Source organism: Pongo abelii, chromosome 4 (genome assembly GCF_028885655.2).
Source record: "Pongo abelii isolate AG06213 chromosome 4, NHGRI_mPonAbe1-v2.0_pri, whole genome shotgun sequence".
Lineage (NCBI taxonomy): Eukaryota > Metazoa > Chordata > Mammalia > Primates > Hominidae > Pongo > Pongo abelii.
This window is the reverse complement of record NC_071989.2, coordinates 177,387,041-177,414,625: the sequence shown is the minus strand read 5'-3', so window position 1 is coordinate 177,414,625 and position 27,585 is coordinate 177,387,041. Positions and strand designations below refer to the sequence as shown.

At 42.1% G+C, this 27,585-nt stretch overlaps 2 protein-coding genes across 2 annotated transcripts in view; both read right to left on the bottom strand.

Moving 5' to 3' along the window:
• Positions 1-521: 521 nt before the first annotated feature.
• Positions 522-3,656, bottom strand: FBLL1 (fibrillarin like 1). Its single transcript, XM_009241266.4, has one exon. It carries the CDS (start codon positions 1,665-1,667, stop codon positions 645-647), a length of 1,023 nt encoding a protein of 340 aa, XP_009239541.2. The 5' UTR covers positions 1,668-3,656; the 3' UTR covers positions 522-644.
• A 9,851-nt stretch (positions 3,657-13,507) lies between these two features.
• Positions 13,508-27,585, bottom strand: part of RARS1 (arginyl-tRNA synthetase 1) — a 32,956-nt gene continuing 18,878 nt past the window's right edge. The window contains 6 exon segments of the mRNA NM_001133635.1: positions 13,508-13,726; positions 14,740-14,987; positions 15,875-16,047; positions 22,177-22,282; positions 26,058-26,167; positions 26,694-26,872. Of these exon segments, the coding sequence (NP_001127107.1) occupies positions 13,617-13,726; positions 14,740-14,987; positions 15,875-16,047; positions 22,177-22,282; positions 26,058-26,167; positions 26,694-26,872 (926 nt within the window). The 3' untranslated portion in view covers positions 13,508-13,616.

The window sequence follows — 27,585 nt, the reverse complement described above, 5'->3', positions numbered from 1 at the left end:
GTTGCTTCACATGTAATATGCAAATGCTAACAAAGCCATCCCAGGGCTGGTGTGAGGAATAAATTTAACATTTATTTATTATTCACTTTAACAGTGAATGCAAAAGGGCTTAGTTGAAGAGTAAAATACTGAAAACCTATTGTGGTTAAGACTTTGGCTGTGAGTCAGATGATTGGTGTGTTTGGCTGTATTATTGTCCAGCAATATTCAGTGTTTTTCCCCAGTCAGGCTTGGTCATGTGACTTGGCCAAATGTGAGCAGAAGTGCCCCATCAGTCCCAAGGGGACATTTAAAAGCTTTTATTAGCAATTCCCCAGCTCTCTTTCCTCTGCCCTAGGGATGGAGGGAGCATGTGTAAAAATGGGGCCCTGGGTAGTTGGGGACCTGAGTGATTAGAATGAGCACAGCTCCCAGGCTACTGCTTGATGGGCCCCTTATACCAGCCGGTTTAGGTCACTGGGATTTGGGGGTTGATTGTTACTGCAGCAAAACATAGCCTGGCATCACCATACAAATAGGTGCCATTTCTTTATGCAGTTTAATAGAAAAACAACAAAACAAAACACTCACAAAGAAAACACATAGAAAATAATAGCAAACACAACGCAGGCTTGGGGAGATGGCAGGCGAGCCTGAGCTGGGTGCTACTTGCTGCTGCTCTTGGGAAGAGGCCGGTAGACCCCGACCACCACAGCGTGGTCCCGCTCATAGGGCTCCAGGGTCAGCTGCTCTTGAGGCTTCAAGTTCTCTTGCTGCAACTTCCTCACCTCAGAAGCAAACACAGCCTCGGCGGATGCGGTGGAGTCGATGCAGTTGGCCTTGATGGAGATGAGAAAGTGGCCCCCATTGCGCAGGAAGGTGTGGGCGTTCAGGGCCACGATGCGGGACTGGTCCGGCTGGGCCACGTCGGCGAAGATCACGTCCACCATCCCGATGAGCATGCGGTATTTGAGCGGGTGCCGCGCGTCCTCCAGGACCGGAATGATGTTGGTGCGCTTCTTGGCCACGTTGACCAGATCGCGGCCGGCGCGGTGGGAGAACTCGACGGCGTAGACCAGGCCGTCTGGGCCAATGATGTCGGAGACATGGGAGACGGTGGTGCCCGACGCGGCGCCCAGGTACAACACCTTGGACTTGGGCTTGATGTGGATCTGGTCCACCCCGCCCAGGATGGCCGCGGCCAGCTTGGAGCGGAACGGGTTCCACGTGCGGTACTCCTGCTTCACGCCGCCCTCGGTCACCGTGACGCGCCTCTCGCCGTACACTGACTGGCCCGGCACCATGTTCAGGGTGACCAGCGCGTCCTCCGCCCCGCGGTAGATGAAGACGCCCTCGTGCCGGTGCGGCTCCACCGACACCACCATGGCGCCCTTCCTGCGGCGGCTCTTGCTCTTGGCCACGCCGCCCCGCCGCTGTCCGCCGCCGCCGCGATCCTTGCCGTCGCCGCCGCCGCGCCCCCGGCCCCGGCCGCCCCCGCCGAAGCCGCGCGCCCGCGCCCCGAAGCCGCCCTTGCCCCCCTGGCCGCCGCCGTCGCCCCCGCCGCCCTTGCCCGCGCCGCCGCCGCCGCCGCCGCCACCGCCTCCGCCTCGGCCCCCGCCCCAGCCGCCCCAGCCGCCGCCCCCGCGGCCGCCCCCACCTCCCCCGCGCGAGCTCGCCGCCGACTTCATGGCGTGCCCCGGGGCGGGTGCCGCGGGTTACCGGTGCCTCGGGGCGGGTGTCAGGCGGCTCCGGTGGCTCTGGGTGGTCGTCCCGGGGACGGTGGTTGTCCGCGGGGTTAGCGGCGGCGGGCGGCGGGGGCGGGACCGGCTCTACCGCAGTGCCCGCATCCCGGAGCCGCCCCTTGACGCAGCGGCTGTGGCGCGATTGCATCACACCCATCCCCGCGACCCTGCGGCCCGGAAGCCCCGCTTCCCAGCCCGCGGGCAGACGCAGCCTGCTCCTCTTCGCTCACCCTGCCCCTTCCCCATCTCCCGCCTTCCCAGGGACCCCTGGCACTTCGCTGGGCCACAGGGACGGGGGCGTCTCTGCTGCAGGAGAGGGGGAGGTAAGCATCAGCGTCGGTCTTGGCTGTGCCACCAGTTCTGGGACTGTTGATCAGCAAGGAAGTGTTGATTCTTCAGTGTCAATGGGGGATACACAGAGAGCCAAAATGTCATGTTCATCCTCGAAGCCTAGTCTGTGCTTCAAAATCACACTCTCAATCTGTAGCATTTTCTTGAGGAAAGAAAGAAAAAGAAAGAGAAAAAGAAAGAAAGAGAGAGAACGAAAAGAGAGAGAGGGAGAGGAGAAGAAAAGAAAAGAATAATTGGGCAGCACCAAGGGCAGCAACGAGAAGAAAAGAAAAAAGAAAAGAACAGAAACAAAATAAAAGAATAACTCGGCACCACCAATGGCCCCAAGGCCGCAACGCAGAGGCGTTAGCGTTTAGTCAGCACCAGGGACAGCGACAGCAATTGGGGCCGTTTTGGCTACTGCTGGGGGCTTTGGGACCCACACAAGAGCTGGGGAAAGCAGGATAGGTGGTGAAACAACTGGCCAGCCTCCCGTTAGTTGAAGTAAGTGTCTACTCCAGAGAGAGCGAGAGAGACAACGCGCACCTGAAGATCGGAGCATTTACTGAACCCCTGGTATGTCCAGTGTGACTTCCGTTCCATCCTGGACCACAGCTCTTCCCGTCTCATACTCATGGACAGCAGTGCCAGGTCTGATTTTCCCTGTGGACCGGAGTGTCTCTTTAATGGGGACCAGAGTTTTATACACTGGAATGTGAACAAGGGATCAGTGAGTGAAATGTATGATTCCTGAGGTTGAATGGTTCACATAAAATACTCTAGAGGTTTCCATTCTTGCTGTAAGTTGAATATTTTCCAAAATAATGAACTACACTTGGTGTCTGTGAGGGTTAATTTTATGTGTCAACTTTACTGGGCCATGGGATGCCCAGATATTTTGTCAAATAGTATTCTGAGTGCTTCTGTGAGGGTGTTTTTAGATGAGATTAACATTTAAATTGGTATATTGAGTAAAGCTGATTGCCGTCTATGATGTGGCTGGGCCTCATCTAATCAGTTGAAGGCAGAAATAAAGCAAAATGCTGACCTTCCCCAAGGAAGAGAGAATTCTCCTGCCCAAGGGCCTTTCAACTGGCACATCAGCTCTTTCTGCCTGACAACCTTTGGACCGGGACATTGGCCCTGCAGATTTTGGACCTGCTGGTCTCCACAATCACATGAGCCAATATATATCCTATATATACACACATATATATATATCCTACAGGTCTGTGTCTTTGGAGAACCTTGAATAATAGAGATCCTGAGACAAAGCCTTGAGTCCAAGTGGTTTGTGAGGTGATCCCAGGAAGCACATGTTGGGGGGGGCAAAAATGAGATAGAGAAGATAGAAAGGTTAAGAAAGAATTGGGCACAGTGCCTCACACCTGTAATCCCAGCACTTTGGGAGGCCAAGGTGGGAGGATTGATTGAGCCCACGAGTTCAAGACCAGTCCTAGCAAGATAGCAAGACCCTGTCTCTACAAAAATTAAAAAAACTTAGCCAGGTGTCATGGTGTGTACCTGTAGTCCCAGCTACTGAGGAGGCTGAGCTGGAGGGGTCGCTTGAGCCTGGGAGATCAAGGCTGCAGTGAGCTGTCCTCACACCACTACACTCCAGCTTTGGTGATGGAGGGAGACCCTGTCTCAAAAAAAAAAAAAAAAAAAAAAAAAGAGGGTAGATTAATGAGTAGATGACCACAGTGGACAATGGGGGCTCAATTGCTCTGAGTAGTCTGAGAAACTGTGTGGAAGGCATCTCAGAATTGTTCTACTGCAGGTTGGAGGCTGGGGCATTAATCCACTGTCTTAATTTGTTTCTATACCTGAGACTGGGTAATTTATAAAGAAAAAGGCTTTATTTTTTATTTTTTTATTCTCAGATAGGGTCTCACTGTCACCCAGGCGGAGTGCAGTGGCACAATCATGGCTATTGCAGCCTTGATCTCCCAGGCTCAAGCAATCCTCCCACCTCAGCCTCCTTAGTTGGGACTACAGGTGTGTGCCACCACACCAGGCTAAATTTTTTATTCTTTATAGAGATGGAGCCTCACTATGTTGCCCAAGCTTGTCTCAAACTCTCGGACTCGAGCAGTTCTCCTGTTTCAGTCTCCTAAAGTGCTGGGATTACAGGTGCGAGCCACAGTGGCCAGCCAGGTTTCTTTCTATATAGGTATAAACCATCATGCCTGGCAATTTTTTTTTTTTTTTTTTTTTTACTTTTTGTAGAGATGAGACCTCATTATGTTGCCCAAGCTGGTCTCCAACTCCTGGCCTCAAGCCATCCTCCTGCCTCAGCCTCCTGAGTTGCTGGAATTCTAGGCACAAGCCTCCACACTTGGCACCATGTATACTTTTGTTTACAGTTGACTTGTTATTCCAGAAGATGTGCCGTATAGTAATGATCATAATTACATCTGTGACTAGACCTCAGTAGTAGACATAGTGCACATCAATCACTCCCATAGACTTAAAAAATGCATGAGGAATTTTGCTTATTTTCTCACAGAACCATTCCAACAAATTGCCCAAGGAGTAACTAGCCATGATTGACATGAAACCAGAGGTAATGCTCTATAACCCCATCCCCGTTCTCATTATACTTTAAGCATCCATGCATGAAGAAACTTAACTTGTTTTCTCTAAGCCATGGTCCACCTCCAAAGGTGACTGACTCTAGGGATCTGATCTCCACCCCAGTGACAGGTGCAGCTATATTTGCTCAAGAGGAGTTGGGCTATGATGCAGTAACATAGAACTCCAAAATCTCAATGTATTAATACAACTGTGTTTATTTCTTATGTTTTATGTCCACTGAGAGTCAGTGGGAGGTTTGCACCACACAGCCATGGAAGAACTCAGGCCCCAACATCTTGTGGCTGCAATACGAGAAAAAAGAGGGCCTCCACTGTACCGCTGAAGAATAGAGTGTAGAGAACTCACAACCTTCTTGTATGTTTAGTCTGGACTTTGACACAATCATTTCTACTCACCACGGATTGCAGCCTTGATCTCCCAGGCTCAAGCAATTCTCCCACTTCAGCCTCCTGGCTGATGACTGGCCAAAGCCAGTCACATGCCCTGCCTAGCTGAAAGGCAGCTGAGAGATGTGGGTGCCATAATTGGGGAACAGTAAATGTTTTTACCTAGGTGTCTACTGCATAATGCCAGCTGGCAAACCTGGATCAGTGTACCAAACACAAACACCTCAGGTGAAATTTACTGTTTGGCATGCATATATTTAAATTTACTCATCAAGACAAAATATAATACCTCCTTCCTAACAAACATGACTAAAACTCAGAATCATTGTCAACTCCCAATAATATATCTAATATAGCTGGTTAATTAATTAGAAAAAGAGAATCTTCTCCCTTTTTCTAGCCTCTGGGCCTTGGAGAGTAGCTAAAATCCCTTATTTGGGATGTCGTTATTGTTTGGCCATTACCTCTACTGGGGGACACTTCGTCTCTTGGTGGCTCAGACTCTCACTCCATTCCCCACTGTAGAATTAGTGGCTGCCATTCAGGAAATGCTCAAAAAGCTTAGCCGGACTACTTTTGCAAAGGTCTTCTTTCCACAAGACACCTTAGAAATTCTCTGTAATTCTTCATTTTGTAGAATAAGAATCTGAGATTTGGGCTGGGCGCAGTGGCTCATACCTGTAATCCTAGCACTTTGGGAGGCTGAGGTGGGTGGATCACTTGAGCTCAGGAGTTTGAGACCAACCTAGAAAACATAGTGAGACCCCCATCTCAATACATAAAAAAAAATTCTGGCTGGGCGTGGTGGCTCACGCCTGTAATCCCAGCACTTTGGGAAGCCGAGGCGGGCGGATCACACGGTCAGGAGATCGAGACCATCTTGGCTAACGCGGTGAAACCCCGTCTCTACTAAACATACAAAAAAATTAGCCGGGTGTGGCGGCGTGCACCTGTGGTCCCAGCTGCTGGGGAGGGTGAGGCAGGAGAATGGTGTGAACCTGGGAGGCAGAGCTTGCAGTGAGCCAAGATCACACCACTGCACTCCAGCCTGGGTGACAGAGTGAGACTCCATCTCAAAAAAAAAAATTTATATATATATTATATATACACAAACTATCAAACTCCTACAATCTAAAATCCCCACAAAAATTACAGTGAGTCTAACTGTGCTCCCCTTCAATCCACTACATATTATAAGCACCATGTATATTTATGTAATTAAACTGGTATGAAAATGCAAAGCAAACCAAACAACAAAACAAAGCAAAAAATTGTTTTACTTTAGATGACCCCGTGTACTCTCATTAACCAGTGAAATTTCTATAATGCGACCAAGTATTTTTTTGATTTGTACAAATGTATGGGGTACATGAGAAGTTTTGTTACATGTATAAGGCACAGTGATCAAGTCAGGGTATTTAAAGTATCCATCACAGGAGTACAGTACATTTTTATTCAGTATCATCACCCTGCTCAGCTATCAAGCATTGAATTTGTTCCTCCTATCTTACTGTATGTTTGTACCTTTTTCTTTTTCTTTTTCTCTTTTTTTTTTTTTTGAGATGGAGTCTCCCTCTGTCACCCAGGCTGGAGTGCAGTGGTGTGATTTCAGCTCACTGCAACCTCCTTCTCCCAAGTTCAAGTGATTCTTGTGCCTCAGGCTCCACGAGTAGCTGGGATTACAGGCACATGCCACCATGCCTGGCTTTTTTTTTTTTTTTTTTGTATTTTCAGGAGAGACGGGGTTTTGCCATGTTGTCCAGGCTGGTCTCGAACTCCTGACCTTAGGTGATCTGCCCATCTCAGCCTCCCAAAGTGCTGGGATTACAGGTGTGAGCCACCTCACCAGGCCTGTATGTTTGTACCTTTTAACCCACTTCTCTTCATCTTCCCTCCTGCCCTCATTCACCCTTCCCAGTCTCTATTATCTGTTTTTCCACTCTCTACCTCCATGTGATCAAATTTTTTAGCTTCCAGCCAGGTGCGGTGGCTCACGCCTGTCATCTCAGCAGTTTGGGAGGCTGAAGCAGGTGATCACTTGAGCCCAAGAGTTCAAGAACAGCCTGGGCAGCATGGCAAAACCCCACCTCTACCAAAAATACAAAAATTAACCAGGCATGGTGGCATATGCCTGTAGCCCCAGCTACTCAGGAGGCTGAGGTGGGAGGATCGCTTGAGCTTGGGAGGTGGAGGTTGCAGTGAGCTGTGATGATCATGCCACCGCACTCCAGCCTGGGCAACAGAGCTAGACTCTGTTTCAAAAAAAAAAATTGTTTTTTAGCTCCCACATATAAGTGAGAACATGTGATGTTTGTCTGTTTGTGCCTGGCTCATTGCACTTCAGATAATTACCTCCATCAACTGAATATTATTTAGCCGATTTTCTAGAAAGGTTAATACTGGCCATTTTGGGCTGACATTGGCCAAGAAGCAAAGTCAAAAATGATGAGAAAATTAGCATAAAATTGTAGATGCATCTTAACTTCTCTGTACCATTTATGCTCTAGTTTAAATCTGCTTTTAAAATTTGAATATGTGTGGGCTGGGCGCAGTGCGGTGGTTCACGCCTGTAATCTCAGCACTTTGGGAGGCTGAGGTGGGCAGATCACTTGAGGTCAGGAGTTTTAAGACCAGCCTGGCCAATGTGGTGAAACCCTGTCTCTACAACAATACAAAAATTAGTTGGGCATACTCACTTTGTCACCCAGCCTAGGGTGCTCCGGCATGATCACTGCTCACTGTGACCTCTGCCTCCCAGGCTCAAGCGATCCTCTCACCTTAGCCTCCAGAGTAGCTGGGACTACAGGCATCTTGAATAGGTAGATGTGGCAAGAGTGGACAACTTTGTTTCTGATCTATTGAGATGTCCATGTGGGGTATTTATTTCCCTCTTCAGTTTATTAATATGATGTATTACTGTGATCTTTTGTTTTTGAGACTGGGTCACGCTTTGTTGCCCAGGCTGGAGTGCAGTGGCCCAGGCTCAGCTCACTGCAACCTCTGCTTCCCAGGTTCAAGCAATTCTCATGCCTCAGCCATCCAAATAGCTGGGATTACAGGTGCATGCCATCACGCCCAGCTAATTTTTGCTTTTTTTTTTTTTTTTTTTTTTTTTTTTTGAGACAGAGTCTCGCTCTGTCGCCCAGGCTGGAGTGCAGTGGCGCGATCTCGGCTCACTGCAAGCTCCGCCTCCCGGGTTCACGCCATTCTCTTGCCTCAGCCTCCCCAGCAGCTGGGACTACAGGCGCCCACCGTCGCACCCGGCTAATTTTTTGTATTTTTAGTAGAGACTGGGTTTCACCGTGGTCTTGATCTCCTGACCTCGTGATCCGCCGGCCTCAGCCTCCCTAAGTGCTGGGATTACAGGTATGAGCCACTGTGCCTGGCCAATTTTTGCATTTTTTTGTTGACATGGGATTTCACCACATTGGCCAGGCTGGTTTCAAACTCCTGACCTCTATCAGTCCACCTGCCTCTGCTGCCCAAAGTGCTGGGATTACAGGCGTGAGCCACCATGCCAGCCTGCGATTTTACTTCATATGTTGAATCACCTTTACATTTCTCAGATAAATCCCACTTGGTCATATGTATAGTGCTTTCAGCAGAATTCAATTTGCTACTATTGGGAGTTTTTTGTATCTATGTGATAATTGATCTGAAGTTTTCTTATTTTATGATGCTTTCGGTTTGAATATTGGGGTAATAATATCCTTATAGAATCAGTTAAAAAGCAATCCTCCTTTTTTTGAAGAGTTTAAGATTAGTGTTAAGTCTTCTTTAAAGATTTGGTAGAATTCACCAGAAAAGCCATCTGGTCCTTGGCTTTTCTTTGTTGGAAATTTTTTGACTATTGATTCAATCTGTTTGCTACATAGGTCTATTCAGATTTTTAAACAGTTTGGGTAGTTCGTGTTTTTCTAGGAATTTGTTCATTTAAATTATCTAATGTTTTTAGCATATAATTGTATTCTCTATTCTTTTTATTTTGTAAGGTCAATAGTAATATCTCTACTCTCATGCCTGATTTTAATAATTTGAATCTTATCTTTTTCTTTTCAGTCTAGCTATAAAGGTTTGTCAATTTTGCTGATCTTAAGAAACCAACTTTTGGTTTAATTCATTTTCTCTTGTTTTTCTATTCTCTCATTCATGTCCACTGTAATCTTTATCATTTTCTTCTTTCTGCCTTCAACATGTTAAATAGTTTTTTTCATTTTAGTGTACTATTTTAATTACCTTGTCATTTCTCGTACTTTTTTTTTGGAGTTATTTTCTTGGCGGTTGCCCTGGGGGTTACAATTAACATCTTAATTTATAACAGTCAAATTCAGATTAATATCAATTTAATTTCAGTAGTATACAAAATCTTTGCTCCTATATAGTGGTCTCCTATTCCCTTTTATAGTTTTTGTCATAAATTACATCTTTACACATTGTATGTCCATCAACACAGATTTATAGTTAGCTTTACTCAGATGTCCTTTTTATTTTTAAAAATTTTAATTTTTTAGAGATGAAGTCTCATTATGTTGCCCAGGCTAGAGTGCAGTTCGGGTGACCATAGCACACTACAGCCTCAAACTCCTGGACTCAAGCAGTCCTCCCACCTCAGTCTCCTGAACAGCTGGTACTACAGGGCATATGCCACCACACTCATCTTCACAGTTGCCTTTTAAGAAAAAAGTTAAAAACAAAAAATGCATTACTGTTGATTTTTATACTTCTACATACTTGATTTTATAATCTTTTACACTTTTAAAATATATTTTGTACTATGTACTTACCTTTACTGGTGGTGTGTGATTTTGTTAGTCTAGGGTCCTTATATTTCAACATTTAGCATTTCTTGTAATGATGGTCTTCTAGTGACAAACTTTTTGTTTATTGGGAAGCATCTTAATACCATTTTCCTTTCTGAAGAATAGCTTTGCTGAATATAGAGGTCTTGAGTGACAGTTTCTCCCCCCTTTGGCACTTTAAATACCATTCCACTGGCCCTGTGAAGTGCCAGTAGAAGGTAGGACTGGCACTAGAATTCTCAGTGGGGGGTGGGATTGGGGAGAGTAACTGAATTCCAGCAAACCAGATTATCTTTGGATGACAGAAGGCTTCAGGCAGCCCTGTGTTTGGAAAAGCACTGAGTAGAGACCTAGGTAACAGATCTTAGCTCAGCAAACATGTCCCTGTAAATTAAAGAATGGAATGAGGAGAATTTATATTTATGTGGAGACACTGGACCATACCAAGTCAAATGTTTTCTGACCAACTTAATCTTCCTCATTCCTCACACTATTGTGTTTAATCAATTTTGGGATGTACATTTTAACATTTCTGAAATTGCAACGCATCTCACAGTCATTATTAGTCAGATGATGGTTGTGACAGTCAGCACCACCTTCACATGAATATCGTGACTCAGATAATAATCCTGGGAACTATAGTGGAACATCAAAACGCTGCATCATCAATGATTTTGGTAGCATAGAGGATGATATTGTCTAGAAAAGACAGATGTTAATGACTGCATCAAAAAGTGTCTCAAAAGAGTGGGACTCTGAAGTTTTAGGAGTATTTTAACCAATTTAGTTCAGTTGTATTTTCCTTTGCTAAGTTTGCACATAAGTGATACATGATACAAACAACAGTCTAAAAGACTCTTTTCAGTATGAAAATTCTAACTTACGCAAGTTCTATCAGTTTAAAAGTTTGTCAAAATTTTTTAGTAGTGCACAACAATAGTATCTTGCAATCTATAGTGTTTAGAGCTATTGATATATATATAGTATTGTAATTTCCTGGAATGCAGTAAATAAGCTTGAGGTCACAGAAAGATCATCCCATTTGTTAGGATAAATGAGTGAACATCTGAAAATCGTGTTTTTTTTCTTTTCCTTTTTTTTTTTTTTTGAGATGCAGTCTTGCTCTGTCTCCCAGGCTGGAGTGCAGTGGTGCTGTCTCGGCTCACTGCAACCTCCATCTCCTGGGTTCAAGCAAGCGATTCTCCTGCCTCAGCCACCTGAGTGGCTGGAACTACAGGTGTATGCCACCACGCCCAGCTAATTTTTGTATTTTTAGTAGAGACGGGGTTTCATCACGTTGGCCAGGATGGTCTTGATCTCTTGACCTCGTGATCCGCCCGCCTCAGCCTCCCAAAGTGCTGGGATTACAGGCGTGAGCCACCGTGCCTGGCAAAAATTGTGTTTTGTCTATTAACCAATAAAAAAATTATTTTGACTTTTTTTAGAGGTCAAATGAAGGCAAATTTGAGGGTCACAAAGGCCCATAGACTTACATGAGATTAAGGATTATCTGAAGTCAAACTGGCTTTGTTTTCCCAAAGGCTAGCACATTAAAAACAGGCTAATCAATCAGCACAACCGTAGTCATAGCTACTACAGACTGAGGCAGGAGGATCGCTTGAGCCCAGGAGTTCAAGGTTACAGTGAATGGCCAGGCACAGTGGCTCACACCTGTAATCCCAGCACTTTGGGAGGCTGAACCGGGCAGATCACCCGGAGGTCAGGAGTTTGAGACCAGCCTGGCCAACATGGTGAAACCCTGTCTCTACTACAAATACAAAAAATTAGCAGGGTATTGTGGTACATGCCTGTAGTCCCAGCTACTTGAGAGGCTGAGGCATGAGAATCGTTTGAACCCGGGAGATGGAGGTTGCAGTGAGCCGAGATTGCACCACTGCACGCCAGCCTGGGTGACAGAGCGAGACTCTGTCTCAAAAGAAAAATAAAGTTACAGTGAACTACGATGGCACCATTGCACTCCAGCCTGGAAAACAGAGGAAGATCTCGTCTCTATAAACAAAAACAGGAGAATCAGAACTATACTATTCCTAAGGAAAGGTTTCTGATATTATCTGTATTATTAAATGGTATTTACATATCTATAAACTATGGTAAGACAGTGTTTTTAAGATACAGTTATGGCCTGGGGTATCTGAGATGATGTTCCAGTATACGAACTTATCATGACCTTTGGTTAATTTAACATACTCCTGTAGTCTTTCATTATTTTCTCCTCCACCTCACTGAATCCTGTTTTTTTTTTTTTTTTCTTTCTTTCTTTTTTTCTGAGACGGAGTCTTGCTTTGTCTCCCAGGCTGGAGTACAATGGTGCGATCTTGGCTCACTGCAACCTCTGACTCCTGGGTTCAAGCAATTCTCCTGCCTCAGCCTCCCGAGTGGCTGGGATTACAGGCGCCCGCCACTACGTCTGGCTATTTTTTGTATTTTTAGTAGAGACAGGGTTTCCCCATGTTGGTCAGGCTGGTCTCAAACTCCCAACCTCATGTGATCTGCTCACCCCGGCCTCCCAAAGTGCTGGGATTACAGGCGTGAGCCACCATGCCCGGCTGAATCCTGTTTTTAATTCCTAAAGTCTCCTGAGTCTTCGGACCCAAGGGCTCAATAGTCTAGGTGAACTGTCTTTGCAGTTAATAGAGTGAGAGGAAACTGCTTAGCCTCCCCATGTTTGTTGGAGGGAACAGTGATCTAATGTGGACATGTTAGACTTATACATACCAGTTTGTGAATGGAAGCTATTATTATAGCTCATTAAGATCCTCTCTAAGGTTCCTCTAAGCTTGGAGACTTTTAGAAACAGCATGGTATGATACAATTCATGCTCATTAAGCATTCATTTTTCTCTTGTGTTGGCTTTACATGGAATCTTATTTCAGTTTTGTGTTGGCAGATTCCATTAACTGCTGACTCAATAATTAGTGTGCTGAGCTGTACCCCAAAACCTCTCGCTGCCACTGCCAATCTCCATATTCTGTGCTGCTACAAAGATTCCAATTTCATGAAATGAGACAATATGCCCTGCCCGGGGGATGAATCATGACTGGTCTAAGGAAATCACAGCAATCCTCTTCTTAGCTTGGACATTCACTCTAGGTTTCTACCTTCCTTTGCAACTGGGATTGGCATCTGGCCATTGAGATGTTAAGAGTTAATCTTGAGCTTCAGGAAAATTGCCAGTCTACATTTCCTTGCCCCCTTCCCCCGAACCCAAGTCTGTTATATTGCCAATGTCATCTTTTCTTAAAATGGAAATAGCCTGCATTTGGGATTTTAAACATGCACGGGTGTGAATCTTAATTTTGTTCCTGAGGATTCCAGGGCAAGTTACTTATCTCTGTGCAGTCTCAAGTTCTGTTACTTGTAAAACAGGGTAAGTATCTCTCACAGAACAATGAAATGAGACATGAATGGAACAATGAAGAGGCGTAAATTCTTGGAGCCTTTTCAGGGTCAACAAATGGGATTCCTTATCTAATTAAAATTAATGAAACACAGTCCTGCCAAGTCAACACACTCTCACTGTGCTGCACAAATCCTGTTATTCCATGGCCTCCACTAAGTCATTCTGGTTTAATGCTCAGCAAGACAGAAGCATATTTGTGGAAGTGAGTTTTTTCTTTTTAGAATTCTAGCTGTTAAAGAACCACATTTTGCCTAGTTGACAAATTTTCTTTACTTATGCTTGTGTCCACATGATTGTAAAAAAGCAAACAGTGCCAATGGCCACTTTGGTAAAAACACACAGTGTTCAAACCTATGAAGGATTACATCCTTTGGACAGGTTTTATTCCCAGGATGTCAAACCCCTTGGCCATGACAGCAGCTACTGCTTCACATAGCAGCATACGCCACATGTTCACCTTCAATATTTTTCCTGAAAAGACAGAAAAAAGCTGTTAATTAACTTGTTTTCCTTTTTGAAAATCATTATTAAAGAATCTATGTTACTTGCAAATTTTAGTTAGAAGTGCATAGCCCAACCCACAGATGTTTTTGGGTTTTAACTAGAATCTTCTTTACCTTAAACTATGAAGACAGACAATTTAAAAAATAAAGGCATTTCTGTTAAGAAATATGTTTTTAACTATTAAGAGATATAAGGTCTGCAATGATGAGAACAGTAAATTTTACCTTTCTTTTAAAAAATTTTCCTAGTCCTCATGGTCTGAAATAACTATAAACCTCATTATCACAGTGGTGATTTTTTTCCCTAATAAAGTTTCAGTCCTCAGGCATGACTTTAACAAATGCCTACTTGTCTTACAATACATTAATTCTGGCTACTTCATTAACTATGTAATATGACAGAGGGCAAAAAGCCTAAGGTAAGAAAAGATAACAATTGTTTTCCAAGAAGTTTCCATTATCAAAAACACCCAAAGATTCCTTCTGGGACCCACAAACACATTGTGTTTGTTGGAAGAGTCCTACACTCAGTCATCTTCCAATTGTTTTCTTTGGAGTCCTAAGGTTCCATCTCATGTGCCTAATTGTAGAAAAGTAGACTAATTGGGCAGAGTTCCATTTCTGGTTTAAAGTGCTACTTCACATTTTGTCTTTTATATATGATATGGTTCACTGTGCAACTGTTAGGGAAAAAGTGGAAGTTTCCATGAATAAAATAAATCTGAAAACCACTCCCACACAATTCAAATGCTTTAATGGCACCCCATCCCTAATATGGCTACTAAATGAGACACTTGGAGCTGGGTGCAGTAGCGCACACGTGTATAAGTCCAGCCATTCGGGAGGCTCAAGTGGGAGAATCACTTGAGGCCAGAAGTTTGAGCCTTCAGTGACCTATGATTTCACCACCGTACTCCAGCCCAAGGGACAGAGCAAGATCCGTGTCTCTCACAAAAAAAAAAAAAAAAAAAAGACACTCACCAGTCTGTCTATCTTTCTCCACACAGTAGCAGCTATCATAGAACTCTGTGAAAGTAGTTGCCAGCTCATATATATAATCACAGAGAGTGTGGAGAAATAAGTCATCTAAAATCTTTTGCAGAATCTCAGGGAACCGTAAAATGCACCGGCCTAGTTTCCATTCCTTCTCATGATCCAAAAGAATCTTGGTTTCTCGAGCAGCTTTTTGGAGCATTTCCTCATCAATATTGGCCAGACGTGCAATAGACCTTAAAAAAAAATCATCAGGCAATGACCACTGTTCCCTTTTTTTAGGCACACTCATTCTCCACTCGAAAATATGTACTAAGAAGTGATTCACGTAAATCAGAAATTATCACCGATTAAAAAGAAGTTCCTATAAAATGAAGTATTTTATTATACGACATACTATTAGGCAAAACTAACAACCTAATCTAAAGCATTTCATAATACTAAAAATGGAAATATAATTCTTTTAGGGGATCAGCTGACACTTTCTAGGTATTTAAACATAGAGCATCTAGAAGAGTATCGGCAAGGGCAGTTAAGGCCAGGTTTAGGGATTCTGGGATAACTTGCCATACTAAAAGAGGACGTATTTCCAAAGATGTTTGTAGGCAGAAAAATAAATCTGAAAAAACACTTTAGGCTAAGCGTGATGGCTCATGCCTGTAATCCCAGCACTTTGGGAGGCCGAGGCGGGTGAATCACTTGAGGTCCGGAGTTCTAGACCTGCCTGGCCAACACGGTGAAACCCCGTCTCTACTAAAAATACAAAATTTAGCTGGGCATGGTGGTGAGCACCTGTAATCCCTCCTACTGGGGAGGCTGAGGCAGGAGAATCACTTGAACCCAGGAGGTGGAGGTTGCAGAGAGCCGAGATTGCGCCGTTGCACTCCAGCATGGGCAACAGAGTGAGACTCCATCTCAAACACAAACAAACAAACAAAAAACACTTTAGAAGTCAGGTGTAATGGTGGTATGTCAGTAATCCCAGCTACTCAGGAGGCTGAGATGGGAGGATCATTTGAGCCCAAGACCCTGTCTCATTTCAAAAAAGAAAAAACAAATATTTTTGAGTAACTAAATATGTTTTCATTTGATTCACAATAAAACAATGCCTACTCACAATTACCTGATTCTAGTGAAGGCATACAACAAGTAAGCAGCTGTATTGCCTTTGTCATCTAGCATTTTGTCAAAGGAGAAGATGTAGTCATTCAACCGGTTATGGGAAAGGTCAGCATATTTGACACAGCCATATGCAATGGATGTCTGAGCAGCATTCAATTCCTCTGCAGTTAAGACCTTTGGGAAAAACAAAACAGTATTTCATAGCTTACTGACTGCTGCTTCTGCCCTGGTGTCTCATAGGCATAAGACTGGGGTAGGGAACATCTAATGGTATTCTTTTACCAATAAACTTTAATAAACACTGACACTGAGGCAGAAGGACATGGGCCAATGTACAAACAAAATAATGAAAATATAAAACGCGTTACGCACAATGAAGAATGTTTCTATGAGAAACTGAATTTGTAAAATGTAAAATGTCAGCATGAATACCTTTTTCCAGTGTATTCAGTAGACATAAAACCAGAAGCATCAATTATTAGTTTATATCCACTTCATACTATGAACATTGTGAGGTTATAGGAAACAGAGTAACACCGAAAAATACAAACAAAAAGTTAGGGTTAAATAATTAATTGAAATCAAGGGTGTATTAAGAGTAGATAAAAGAACTCATTCACTGTTTTGCTAATATTTGCTCAAGTATTCTGAAGCATTATTAGGGCACAAGTAAGTAATTAAGGATTTTTGCTTCTGGCCATGACAGAATACCTTGCAGCAGACTAACCATTCTACCAAAAGCAACTATTTAAAAGCTGGGTTAAACATATGAAACAACTGTTTGAAGTCACTAGAGAGCATCAACACAAGCAAAGTTGAAGGGACTATAGTTCTTAGAAGAATGAAAACATTGGGAATGAGTCCATAATCACTTGGCTTTTTCCCTAAGGGCATTTTTCAAATCACTACATAGTGGACAAAGGGGACAGAACCCAAGCAGAAAGAAGTGGTCTTATTGAGGTGAGAAGACAAGAGTTTAGAGTATGGGGCTGCCAAAGAAGCAAGGACACAATCCCCAAAAAGAAGGAGCCACAGAGGAGTCGAAGACTCTGTGAACAAATTTCTTTCAAATGTCATATGGCTGGCATGCACAAGGCAAGACTCCAAAAAATCTATCAGGAAAGAGCAAATGGTAATTAAAGAGCTGAGCCGTGATTTCAGCAGCTGTGTGGCACTAGGCAGTTCTGCAGCGGCAAAATGGAAGGGCATTAGCACACGGGCCATATTTCAGGAGTAGGGACCTCACCCTAGTCATAAAGGTAAAATTTAAATAGTTCAGCCCTAAAGAAGCATATAAGGCCAATACAAACAGGGTCAAGACAATCAGCTGGTATGCTATCTGTCAGCTAGAAGAAAACATAACGGTCTCTGGAGGGAACTAACCTCAGCCAGAATCTTTATAATGTTCTCTTCATAATGCCCAGCACTCAATAACAAATAAATCTTTCTAAAAAAGCAAGATGAGCCATGCCTGTAATGCTCATGCCTGTAATTGGCTCATGCCTGTAATGCAGCTACTTGGGAGTCTTAGGTGGAAGGATCACTTGAGGCCAGGAGTTTCAAACCAGCCTGGACAACACAGACCCCTATCTCTAGGGGGGGAACAAGATAAAAGAGCAAGATGAAATAACTAAATACTAAGGAGGGGGACTACAAAGAAAGGGCTAGGAGAGAATCAAGACAACAGAAACAAAAGAAAAAAGATAATAACAACTTTAAAGTCTGAAATTGTTTAAGATAAAGCTACTTAAAAAATACTTATTAATGACAAAGGGGGAAAATACTAACTTTACAGGGGAGAAAACTGATACTATCACCTTACCAAAGAGATCAAAATTATTATTATTAATTATGAAGCTTATCAATATCATGTGCCTCCTGATATTAACTGATAAGAACTCTACATCTATTCTTGTAAGACTGTATAACCTGGAAACAGAGTACGACTTACAAGACTTATAAGACAGTATAACCTAGAAACAGAATTAACAGAACAGGAGCCAATATCAGACAAATCCAACTAAGTGATATTCCAAAAAAACTAACTGACCAGCAGACTTCAGAAGTGTTAAGGTCATGAAAGTCAAAGACAGACCAAGGAACTAACTGCCCAGATTAAAGATAAGGAGACATGATAACTAAATGTAGCATGTTATCCTGGGCTGGATCTTAGGCTAGAAAAAGGTCATTAGTGAGACCAACTGTGCAACCAGAATAAGGACTGCAGATTAGTTAATGGTATTGTATCAACGTTAATTTCCTGATTTTGATAATCATACTATATAGCTATGAAAGATATTAGTATCTGGGGATACTAAATGAAAGATACAAAATTCTTTGTACTATCTTGCAACTTTTTTATGTCTAAAACTGTTTTAAAATGTTTAAAGAAAACTATGATTAAGATGTTCAAAAAATTAAAAGGAAAACAGTAAGAAAACTAGAAGAAAAGATGAAAAATTACAAGAAATACCTTAAACATAGAATACCAAAATATAATATCTGAAGTAGAAAATATTCAAAATAAAGCAAAGAGAAAAAAATGAATTACTGCATAAGAAACACGTGAGATACAAAGTTCTAACATATATACTTGGAGTACCAAAAATAAAAGAATGAGGAAAAGTAGTAGCATTTGAAGAGATATGGCCAAGAATTCTCCTAACCTGATGAAAGAACTCAACCCACAGATTTAGGAAGTTCGGCAGCCCCCAGAGGGTAAAAACAAAAATGACTCCCCAAACCACACTTAGGCATTTCTTAGTCAAGGTACTAAAAATAAAGCCTAAGAAAAATACTAAAAAAAATCTGAGAAAAAGATACATACTTTCAAAGGAGAAACAATGAAACTTACAACTGATTTTCAAAGGAAACTATGGTAGCTGGAAGACAATGGAGTATAATTTTTATTTATTTCCTCCCCCAGCCCCACTGGTCCTCTCCAGTTCTGTGGAATGTCATCTCTAAAAATGCTGAAAGAAAACAGCCGCCAAACTAGAATTCTATACCCAATAAAAACATTGTTCAGAACTGAAGGCATCATAAAGACATTTTTGGACAAACAAAAATTCTGAAAGAATCTGTCACCCCAGCAGACCTGTGCTAAAAAAAATAAAGACCTTCAGATTGTGGAAAAATAATCTCAGGTGGAATCAAAAAACTGCAGGAAAGGGCGAAAATATATAGATAAATCTAAGTACTGATTGTCTAATGCAAAATAATAATAATAATAATGATAAATGGGCAAAAGAGTTAACAGACTCTTCACAAGAGAAGATTATCTAGATGACCAATAAGCCTAAGAAAAGGCAGTCAGGCCAAGCACAGTGGCTCATGCCTGTAATCCCAGCACTTTGAGAGCCTGAGGCAGGCAGATTGCTGAGTCCAGAGATTTGAGACCTGCCTGGCCAACACGGTGAAACCTCATCTCTAAAAACAATACAAAAATTAGCTTGGTGTGTTGGCATGTGCCTGTAGTCCCAGCTACTTGGGAGGCTGAGGCAGGAGAATTGCTTGAACCCGGGAGACAGAGGTTGCAGTGAGCCAAGATTGTGCCACTGTACTCCAGCCTGGGTGACAGAGTGAGATTCTGTCTTAAGAAAGAAAGAAAGAGGCCAGGTGCAGTGGCTCATGCCTGTAATCCCAGCACTTTCAGAGGCCGAGGCAGGGCAGATCATGAGGTCAGGAGATCGAGACCATCCTGGCTAACACGGTGAAACCCTGTCTCTACTAAAAAAAAAAAATACAAAAAATTAGCCAGACGTGATGGCGGGCACCTGTAGTCCCAGCTACTTGGGAGGCTGAGGCAGGAGAATGGCGTGAACACAGGAGGTGGAGCTTGCAGTGAGCCGAGATGGTGCCACTGCACTCCAGCCTGGGCGACAGAGCAAGACTCCATCTCAAAAAAAAAGAAAAAGAAAGAAAGAAAAGAAAGAAAAATAAAGGTAGTCAATATCGTCAATATCATTATTCATCAGAGGAATGAAAATTTTAACCACAATAAGTCACTATGCACTCACCAGAAAAGCTAAAATAAAAAACACTGACTAAACCAATTGTCAAGGTTAATATGTCAACTTGACTGGACTGAAGGATAGGAAGTATTGATCCTGGGTGTGTCTGTGAGGGTGCTGCCAAAGGAGACTAACATTTCAGTCAGTGGTCTGGGAAAGGCAGACCCACCCTTAATGGGGTGGGCAGCATCTAATCAGCTGCCAGTGAATATAAAGCAGGGAGAAAAATGTGAAGAGACTGGCCTAGCCTCTCGGCCTACATCTTTCTCCTGTGCTGGATGCTTCTTGCCCTGGAACATCTGACTCCAAGTTCTTCAGTTTTGGGACTCAGACTGGCTCTCCTTGCTCTTCAGCTTGCAGACAGCCTATTGTGGGACCTTGTTATCGTGTAAGTTAACACTTAATAAACATCCCTTTATATGTATCTATCCTATTAGTTCTGCCCCTCTAGAGAACCCTGACTAATACACCAATGTTGGTAAATGTATGTTGCAATGAAACTCTCATATGTTAGTAGTGGGAGTATACAACGGTCACCACTTTCTCCTTGGCAACTTTTAATAAAGTTAAGCATAAGCCAACCCTACAACCCAGCAATGCCATTCCTAGATATATATCCAAAAGAAAAAGCACATGTACCTCTAAAAGGGCTTGAACAACAATGTTCAAAATAGCTTTGTATTCAGAACAGCCAACAACTGGAAATAATCCTAATGTCCATCAATAGGAGAATGGATAAACAAAATGTGGCACCTTCATATATCAGAATATCATGCAGCAATAAAAACAAATAAACTACAGCTGGGTGTGATGGCTTATGCCTGTAATCCTAGCACTTTGGGAGGGCAAGGTAAGTGGATCGCTTGAGCCCAGGAGTTCCAGCCTCGGCAACACGGCAAAACCCCATCTCTATAAAAAATACAAAAATTAGCCAGGTATGGCAGTGGGTGCCTATAGTCCCAGCTACCCGGGAGGCTGAGGTAGAAGGATCACTTGAGCCCAGGAGGTCGAGATGCGGTAAGCCATGATCTTGCCACTGCACTCCAGCCTGAGCGACAGAGTGAGACTCTGTCTCAAAAACAAAACAAAACCAAAAACATATGAACTACTGATGCACATGGAAAAGGGCACATACTATGTGATTTTGTTTATATGAAATTCCAGAATAAGCAAAAGTGATTTATGGTGATAGGAAAATCTCTGGGGTGATGGAAATATATCTTGATTGGTGTTCTAAGGCATATATATGTAAAAATTCATTAAGCTGTGCATTTTACTATACACATTTAAAATTAACTTAAAAAATTACTAGCTGGGGTGGTTAAAAAGAGTTAAAGCAATTTTTGTCATCAGGCAGACTAACAAACAGCTAGATGACTAAACTTACCACTTTTCATCTGACTGTGCAAGATGTGCCTAGACCAGTGATTTAGCTGGATCATGGGGGCAGATTCCTTATGGCTTGGTGCTGTCTTGGTGATAGTGAGTTCTTGTGAGAGCTGGTCATTTAAGTGTGTGGCACCTTCTCCCCCTACTCTCTCTCTCTCTTGCTCCTGCTTTAGCCATGTGAAGTGCCTGCTCCCCCTTCATCTTCCCCCATGAATAAAAGTTCCCTGAGGCCTTCCCAGAAGCCAACTGATGTTGGTGCCATGTTCCTACAGCCAGAAGAACCATGAGCCAATTAAACCTCTTTTATAAATTACCCAGTCTCAGGTATGCATGACCTCTCCTCTACTGCTCTAAACTTAAAAAAAAAAAAAAAAAAGAAAAGAAAGAAAATTTTTTTCTTGTTGACTTTTCAATTCCTCCAAATTCCACACAAACTGAACCATAGTCTTTTCTAAGAGTCCTATGAAAGGCCATCATGTTGCCTGCTCTGAAGGTTCATCAACGGCCTTGGGTGGCAAGAAGTGACTGCTATGACCACTCTACAAATGCTCCCAAGAAGGAGCATGGCACATGTAGACTCTGATGTGAGCTGATGAATCAAACCCCTTCAGTTTGCAATATTCTCCCATCATTGGGAACTGCTGTTAAGCAGCACGGATACTAAGCTATATTAACAAAGGAGGAAAAAGCCAAGGTCTTTTTTAATTGCCAAGAACTATATTTTCTAAATAAATGCTCAGCAATTCACAAAATAAACTTACTGTGCAATAAAGTCAGAGCAATATAAGCCTTGTCCTAGGTGAGACGGACTCCTCACACTTCTCCTCAGTTCTCTCAATAAAAACAAAAATGAAAAATCACAATGCTTGATACACATTATGCCAATAAGGCTTTGAATTACCTTGTCTCTTTCTTTTTCCTTCAACTTGTCCATGGATCGTTTTAGTCCTTCTCCCAGAAGGTCCATGAGGCGCACTGTTTCACCTGAACGTGTTTTAAACTTTTTCCTAAAAAATGTAAAACACTCAATCAGATTTTGAAACAGACTTTTCAACTTAGAAATCTTTGAAAATGAAGGTTTGAGAGACCTGACCACAAACTGCAACATATGTTTTAAATCTCTAAGGTACATGTTGCCCCTGAGAACTATTAAGAGAGGGTTGATGTCAATGGTAACAATGCCTTATGCCAGTCATCAAGCAAGGAGAGTACTACACGAAACACTGTGCTTTCAAGTGTCTTTCATCTCTAGCCCTCAACTCAAAGCATCCTATGCTCTAGCCCTCAAAAGCACTCTCTACATATTTACCTTTAATAAGTTTCCTAACAGAGAAAGAAGATATTTGTTAATTTGTTTGCTTTCTTGGAATACTAAGTTTGGCTTAGATGTTTCACCTTTTTAGAAAAATTACTAATCAAAATATATGTTTCTAGAATTGCTGGGAAAGTCAGCAAATTCTTTGACAAAATCTCACTTGAATTTCTCTGTATACTAATTCCTCTTGTTCGGTGGTAACCAAGCCTTGATTCATACCAGAATCGCCTGGCAAAGTTTAAGAAAGACGCTTGAGCAGCCAGTTGCTTGCTTGCTTCATTCACTCATTTATTTATTTTTAGAGATAGGGTCTTGCTCTGTCACCCAGGCTGGAGTGAAGTAGTATAACCACAGCTCACTGTAACCTTGAACTCCTGGGCTTAAGTAATCCTTCTACCTTACCCTCCCAAGTAGCTAATTCTATAGGTGCGAGCCACCACACCCGGTTAATTTTTTAATTTTTATAGAGATGGTGTCTCTCACTATGTTGCCCGGGCTCCTATCAAACTCCTCGTCTCAAGTGATCCTCCCACCTCAGCCTCCCAAAGTGTTGGAATTACAGGCCGGAGACACTGCACCTGGCCCAGTTCCTTTAAAAAAAAAAAAAAAAAAAAAAGAAAGAAAGAAAAAAGAGAAAAAAACCTCAGGATGCTAGGGCCCCGTTCAGATCTACTGCAATCAGAATCACTACGGATATGGCAAAAGCACTAATAAGCATTGTCCTGGGCAGTCGCTGTTAAAAAGCATTTTTGAGAACACCGAATTTTACATATTAAACAAAAAAGTTTACGTAACACCAAGGATATAACATCATTTTCCTTTTTTTGGTGGGGGGGGGGGTGTTTAAAAAATCCCTCAAACATAACAATGAAGCATGCTTTTCTAACACAAAGAGTACCAAAATGAATATGCTACTTTCTGTTAAAGTTTTATTTCCAGAGCTTGCCTAAGCAAGAATCTACTTGCCCTGTAAAATTCTGCTTATACAGAATTAAAACTCCTTTATTATCCCACAAATACATTATATATTTCCATAGCTTTCTTTAGCCCATACACTCCTTCTTAAGTGTCCAACTTTCAAATCTCTGATAAAATGAAACTCACCATGAAGACCAGTCAAAATGCTAAAGGAAACCTTCCTTAATCTTTCTACTTTGCAGTTACTGTTCCTTTCAGTTACTTCCTACCTGTGCCTGCCTTGAAGTTTTGTTTTTGTTGGTCTATTCAGACTAGTGGCTCTACAATGAGGGATGCGTATCTGAATACCAACAGAGCTTTAAAAAAAAACATAGATGCCTAATACCTGCTTTAGACCTAATAAGTCAGTAACTCCCACAGTGGGGCTTGCATGTGTATTTTCACAAGCTCCACAGGAAACTGCTCTGCTCTAGATGATAGCCTCTTTCAGAGAGGAGGTCATGTTCTGTGTACCTGCATATACACATTGTGGAGCATCCAACCAACACTATGCACAGTACATCCTCAATAAACAGATGTACAAGGAATAGCAGGAAGATGATGAAATAAAAAAAAATTATTCAAAAAATTAAAACAGAAAATGTCATTTAAAAATAGCAGAATCTGTGAGCATTAAAAAAAAAAACCTTTTTTTTTAAGTCCCATCCCCCTCTGTGAGAATTTTTTTTTTTTTTTTGAGATGGAGTCTTGCTCTGTCGCCCAGGCTGGAGTGCAGTAGCACAATCTCAGCTCACTGCAAGCTCCGCCTCCCGCGTTTACACCATTCTCCTGCCTCAGCCTCCCATGTAGCTGGGACTACAGGCGCCTGCCACCATGCCCAGCTAATTTTTGTACTTTTAGTAGAGACGGGGTTTCACCATGTTGGCCAGGCTGGTCTCAAATCCTCACCTCGTGATCCACCTGCCTCGGCCTCCCAAAGTGCTGGGATTACAGGTGTGAGCCACTGTGCCTGGCCCAAAATTTAAAAAAAAAAAAAAAAAAAAAAAAAAAAAAAAAGGCGGGGGGGATAGGATACTGTAACTCACATGATGCTGAGTGCAGAAAAATTTTTAAAATTATCAAGAATCCTTTAGCCATTATATGACAAATGAATTAAATGCCATAATATGAGCACTAGTGAGTAATTTTAAGCAAGTGTAGGAATATCATCTAAATGTCCAAGAAACGAATCGTTAAGAAACTAAGATACTATTAAGTAATGATCAACTTATTGGTTTGTTTTAAAAAACTTTATGTCCATAAACACTATAATAAGGACTTAGTGTCTTCTTAGTTATTCTTTTTGTTTTTGAGACAGAGTCTCACTCTGTCACCCAGGCTGGAACCCAGTGATGTGATCTCGTCTCACTGTAACTTCCATGTCGATGCTCAAGTAATCCTCAGCTGGGATTACAGGTGCATGCCACTACGCCTGGCTAAGTTTTCTTTTTTTTTTTTTTTTTGGCAGATATGGGGTTTCACCATGTTGCCAGTTTGGTCTTAAACTCCTAGGCTCACACAATCCTCCAGCACTGGCTTCCTAAAGTGCTGGAATTACAGGCGTGAGAGCCACTGTGCCTAGCCCCTACTGTCTTTTGATTTCAAAAAAGCGCAGATCCACGGAGAAGAAACACAATTAGAAAATGTTGTTCCCAACAAGGTCTTTGAGCTCCACATAATCTGTATCTAAGATAATACCTTAACACATCTAATATGCCTTTTACATGTTCAATTAGGGCTTTTGTACATTGGCTGGCCAAACATCTTGAGCTACTTCCTGTGGTTTTTTAGAAGCATTACCACCTTTGTCGGATGGAAATATTTAGGCTTTGTTACCAAATCTAAGATGCCACGGATTTTTGGTAAGTGATCCTAAGACACCAGTGAATACAGGAGGTTAAAACATGAAAAATGCTGTGCCTTTGAATTGAGGAATACTGTATGGAAACACGGTTGTATTTACCTTTTTATTTTATAAATATTGAGAATATAAATTAGAAAATAGAAAAGCTGAAAGTATTAATACATAGTTCTCAATAAACAATGTTTTTGGAGAGAACATAACAAAACCAGTGAATCTTAAAACTTAATTGGAATTTCAGTAACTTATACCTTTTGCCTATGTTCAACTTTCAAGGAAAAAACAAAAACATTTATAAAACGCATAAGCTATATTGTTGAATAGTGTCTGAAATCTGAGCAGGTACTGTAATAGATTTCATAATTTAGATTTGTGGGAGAGTAAAACCCCTTATATATAATCTATTAGGTCTACAGTCTGGTTTTCACTAAACTTTGTACATACTATCTACCTAAAAGGCTACATTCTCTGGCAGTGATGATATAGATAGAAAATCACTCAGCTGGGTTTACACCATTATAGCTTATGTGGACTACAGAAAACTGTGGACTTTCTTAATTCTAATATGGTATCAAATGAAAAGTAGCCTCTTCCAAGTAAATGTGGGGATCAAGTATATCATTACCATCTTCATATTTTCCAGACTTACTTGTCTTCCCCTAGCACCACACCAAATCCAGCATGGAAGACTCGAGTTACTTTAGGGTCATACCAACCAATCATTTGAGCAGCAGCAAATATTGTCTGGAAGTGCACAGACTACAACAAAAACAGAAAGTTACTTGCTAGTCTTCTTTAAAGAAAAAAAAAAAAAAAGACTTAAGGCTCTTTTGCTTAGGAATAGATCTGTAAAATTCAAATCGCTCGTAAATCTTGTGAGACAAGTACTATTATAAAACCTCTTCTTTTATTCCCTATATAAGAGAAACACTAAGAGCAACACTGTTATATTTTCTACTATGTTCAAACGTTTTTAAAGCAACTGAATTAAGGGCAGGGTCACATGCAAAAACTTCAATTACATTTTAGTTCTCACAATAACCCTATTGATAGGAACAACTGCTGAAGTTCAGAGGTTCCAGTTTGTGGAGGCAAGCTGGAAAACTAGGAAGTGTCCAGTTTGGCTGGGTCCAAACCCTCTTCTTTCTTCTATGCTATACTGATGTCCTGAATCTTAGTCTTTGGGGAAAATTTACAGTCACCCAGTGTCAGATGTCACCAACCTCACCATACTGTCTTACCTCCAATCAGTCAATGTAAAATACATACAAATCTACAAACTCACTTGTCCATTGTCCACCACATAGATAATCATATCTGCTTTTTCCTCAAATAGTCTTTGTTTAATAGCAGCCAGGTCAGATGTATCATAGGTATAACCTCCATCTGATTTTAATATGGTTAATGGTATGGAACACCCTGGGACAAATACAATCTTTCTGCCATCATCCACCTGCACAAATCCTAGGGGGTAAAAAACACTTCATTAATAAAGTTAAAAGAACCCTGAAGGAAAATGAATGCTTACTCATTCTACTATGTAAATATTTAGTTATTCTAAGAATATTTTGAAATGTATTTATTAGAGAGCTAAAGAAAGCACATAATTTTTTCCTCACCATGATCTATTAGAAACCTTGGAAAATGTTAACCATCAAGGTTGCCTGGATACTCAGGGTGCTATCGGAGCACAGGTCAGATGTTCTGGCAGTTTTCCAGACTTACACTAAACTTGGTTCCCAACTGCTTTTTTTGTTTTTTCTTTTTTGACACACAGTCTTGCTACATTGCCCAGGCCGGTCTCAAACTCCTGGGCTCAAATGATTCTCCTGCCTGGGCCTCCCCAAGTACTGGGATTACAGGTGTGAGCCACCATGCCTGGTCTCCCAAACTCTTTAGTTGGAACCCATCAGCTCGGTAGGCCCAGAACATGAAAATGTGCTTTGCCTTCAAGCTGGAGCCATAACCTTCCTCTTGGAGAAAGCTGCAATTCTTATACTGATCTCTAACAATGTGCTGAAGAGTAGTTGACACTGTTTCAAGGTCCCGGAAACAAACAGGGCAGGATTTGGCATTTGGAATGAGAAGTAGGAAGAAAAATTAAATCCATGTTCATACACTCATGATGAAAAAGACAGAATTCTTGGATGCAAGAAGGTACAGGAAGAACATGATAA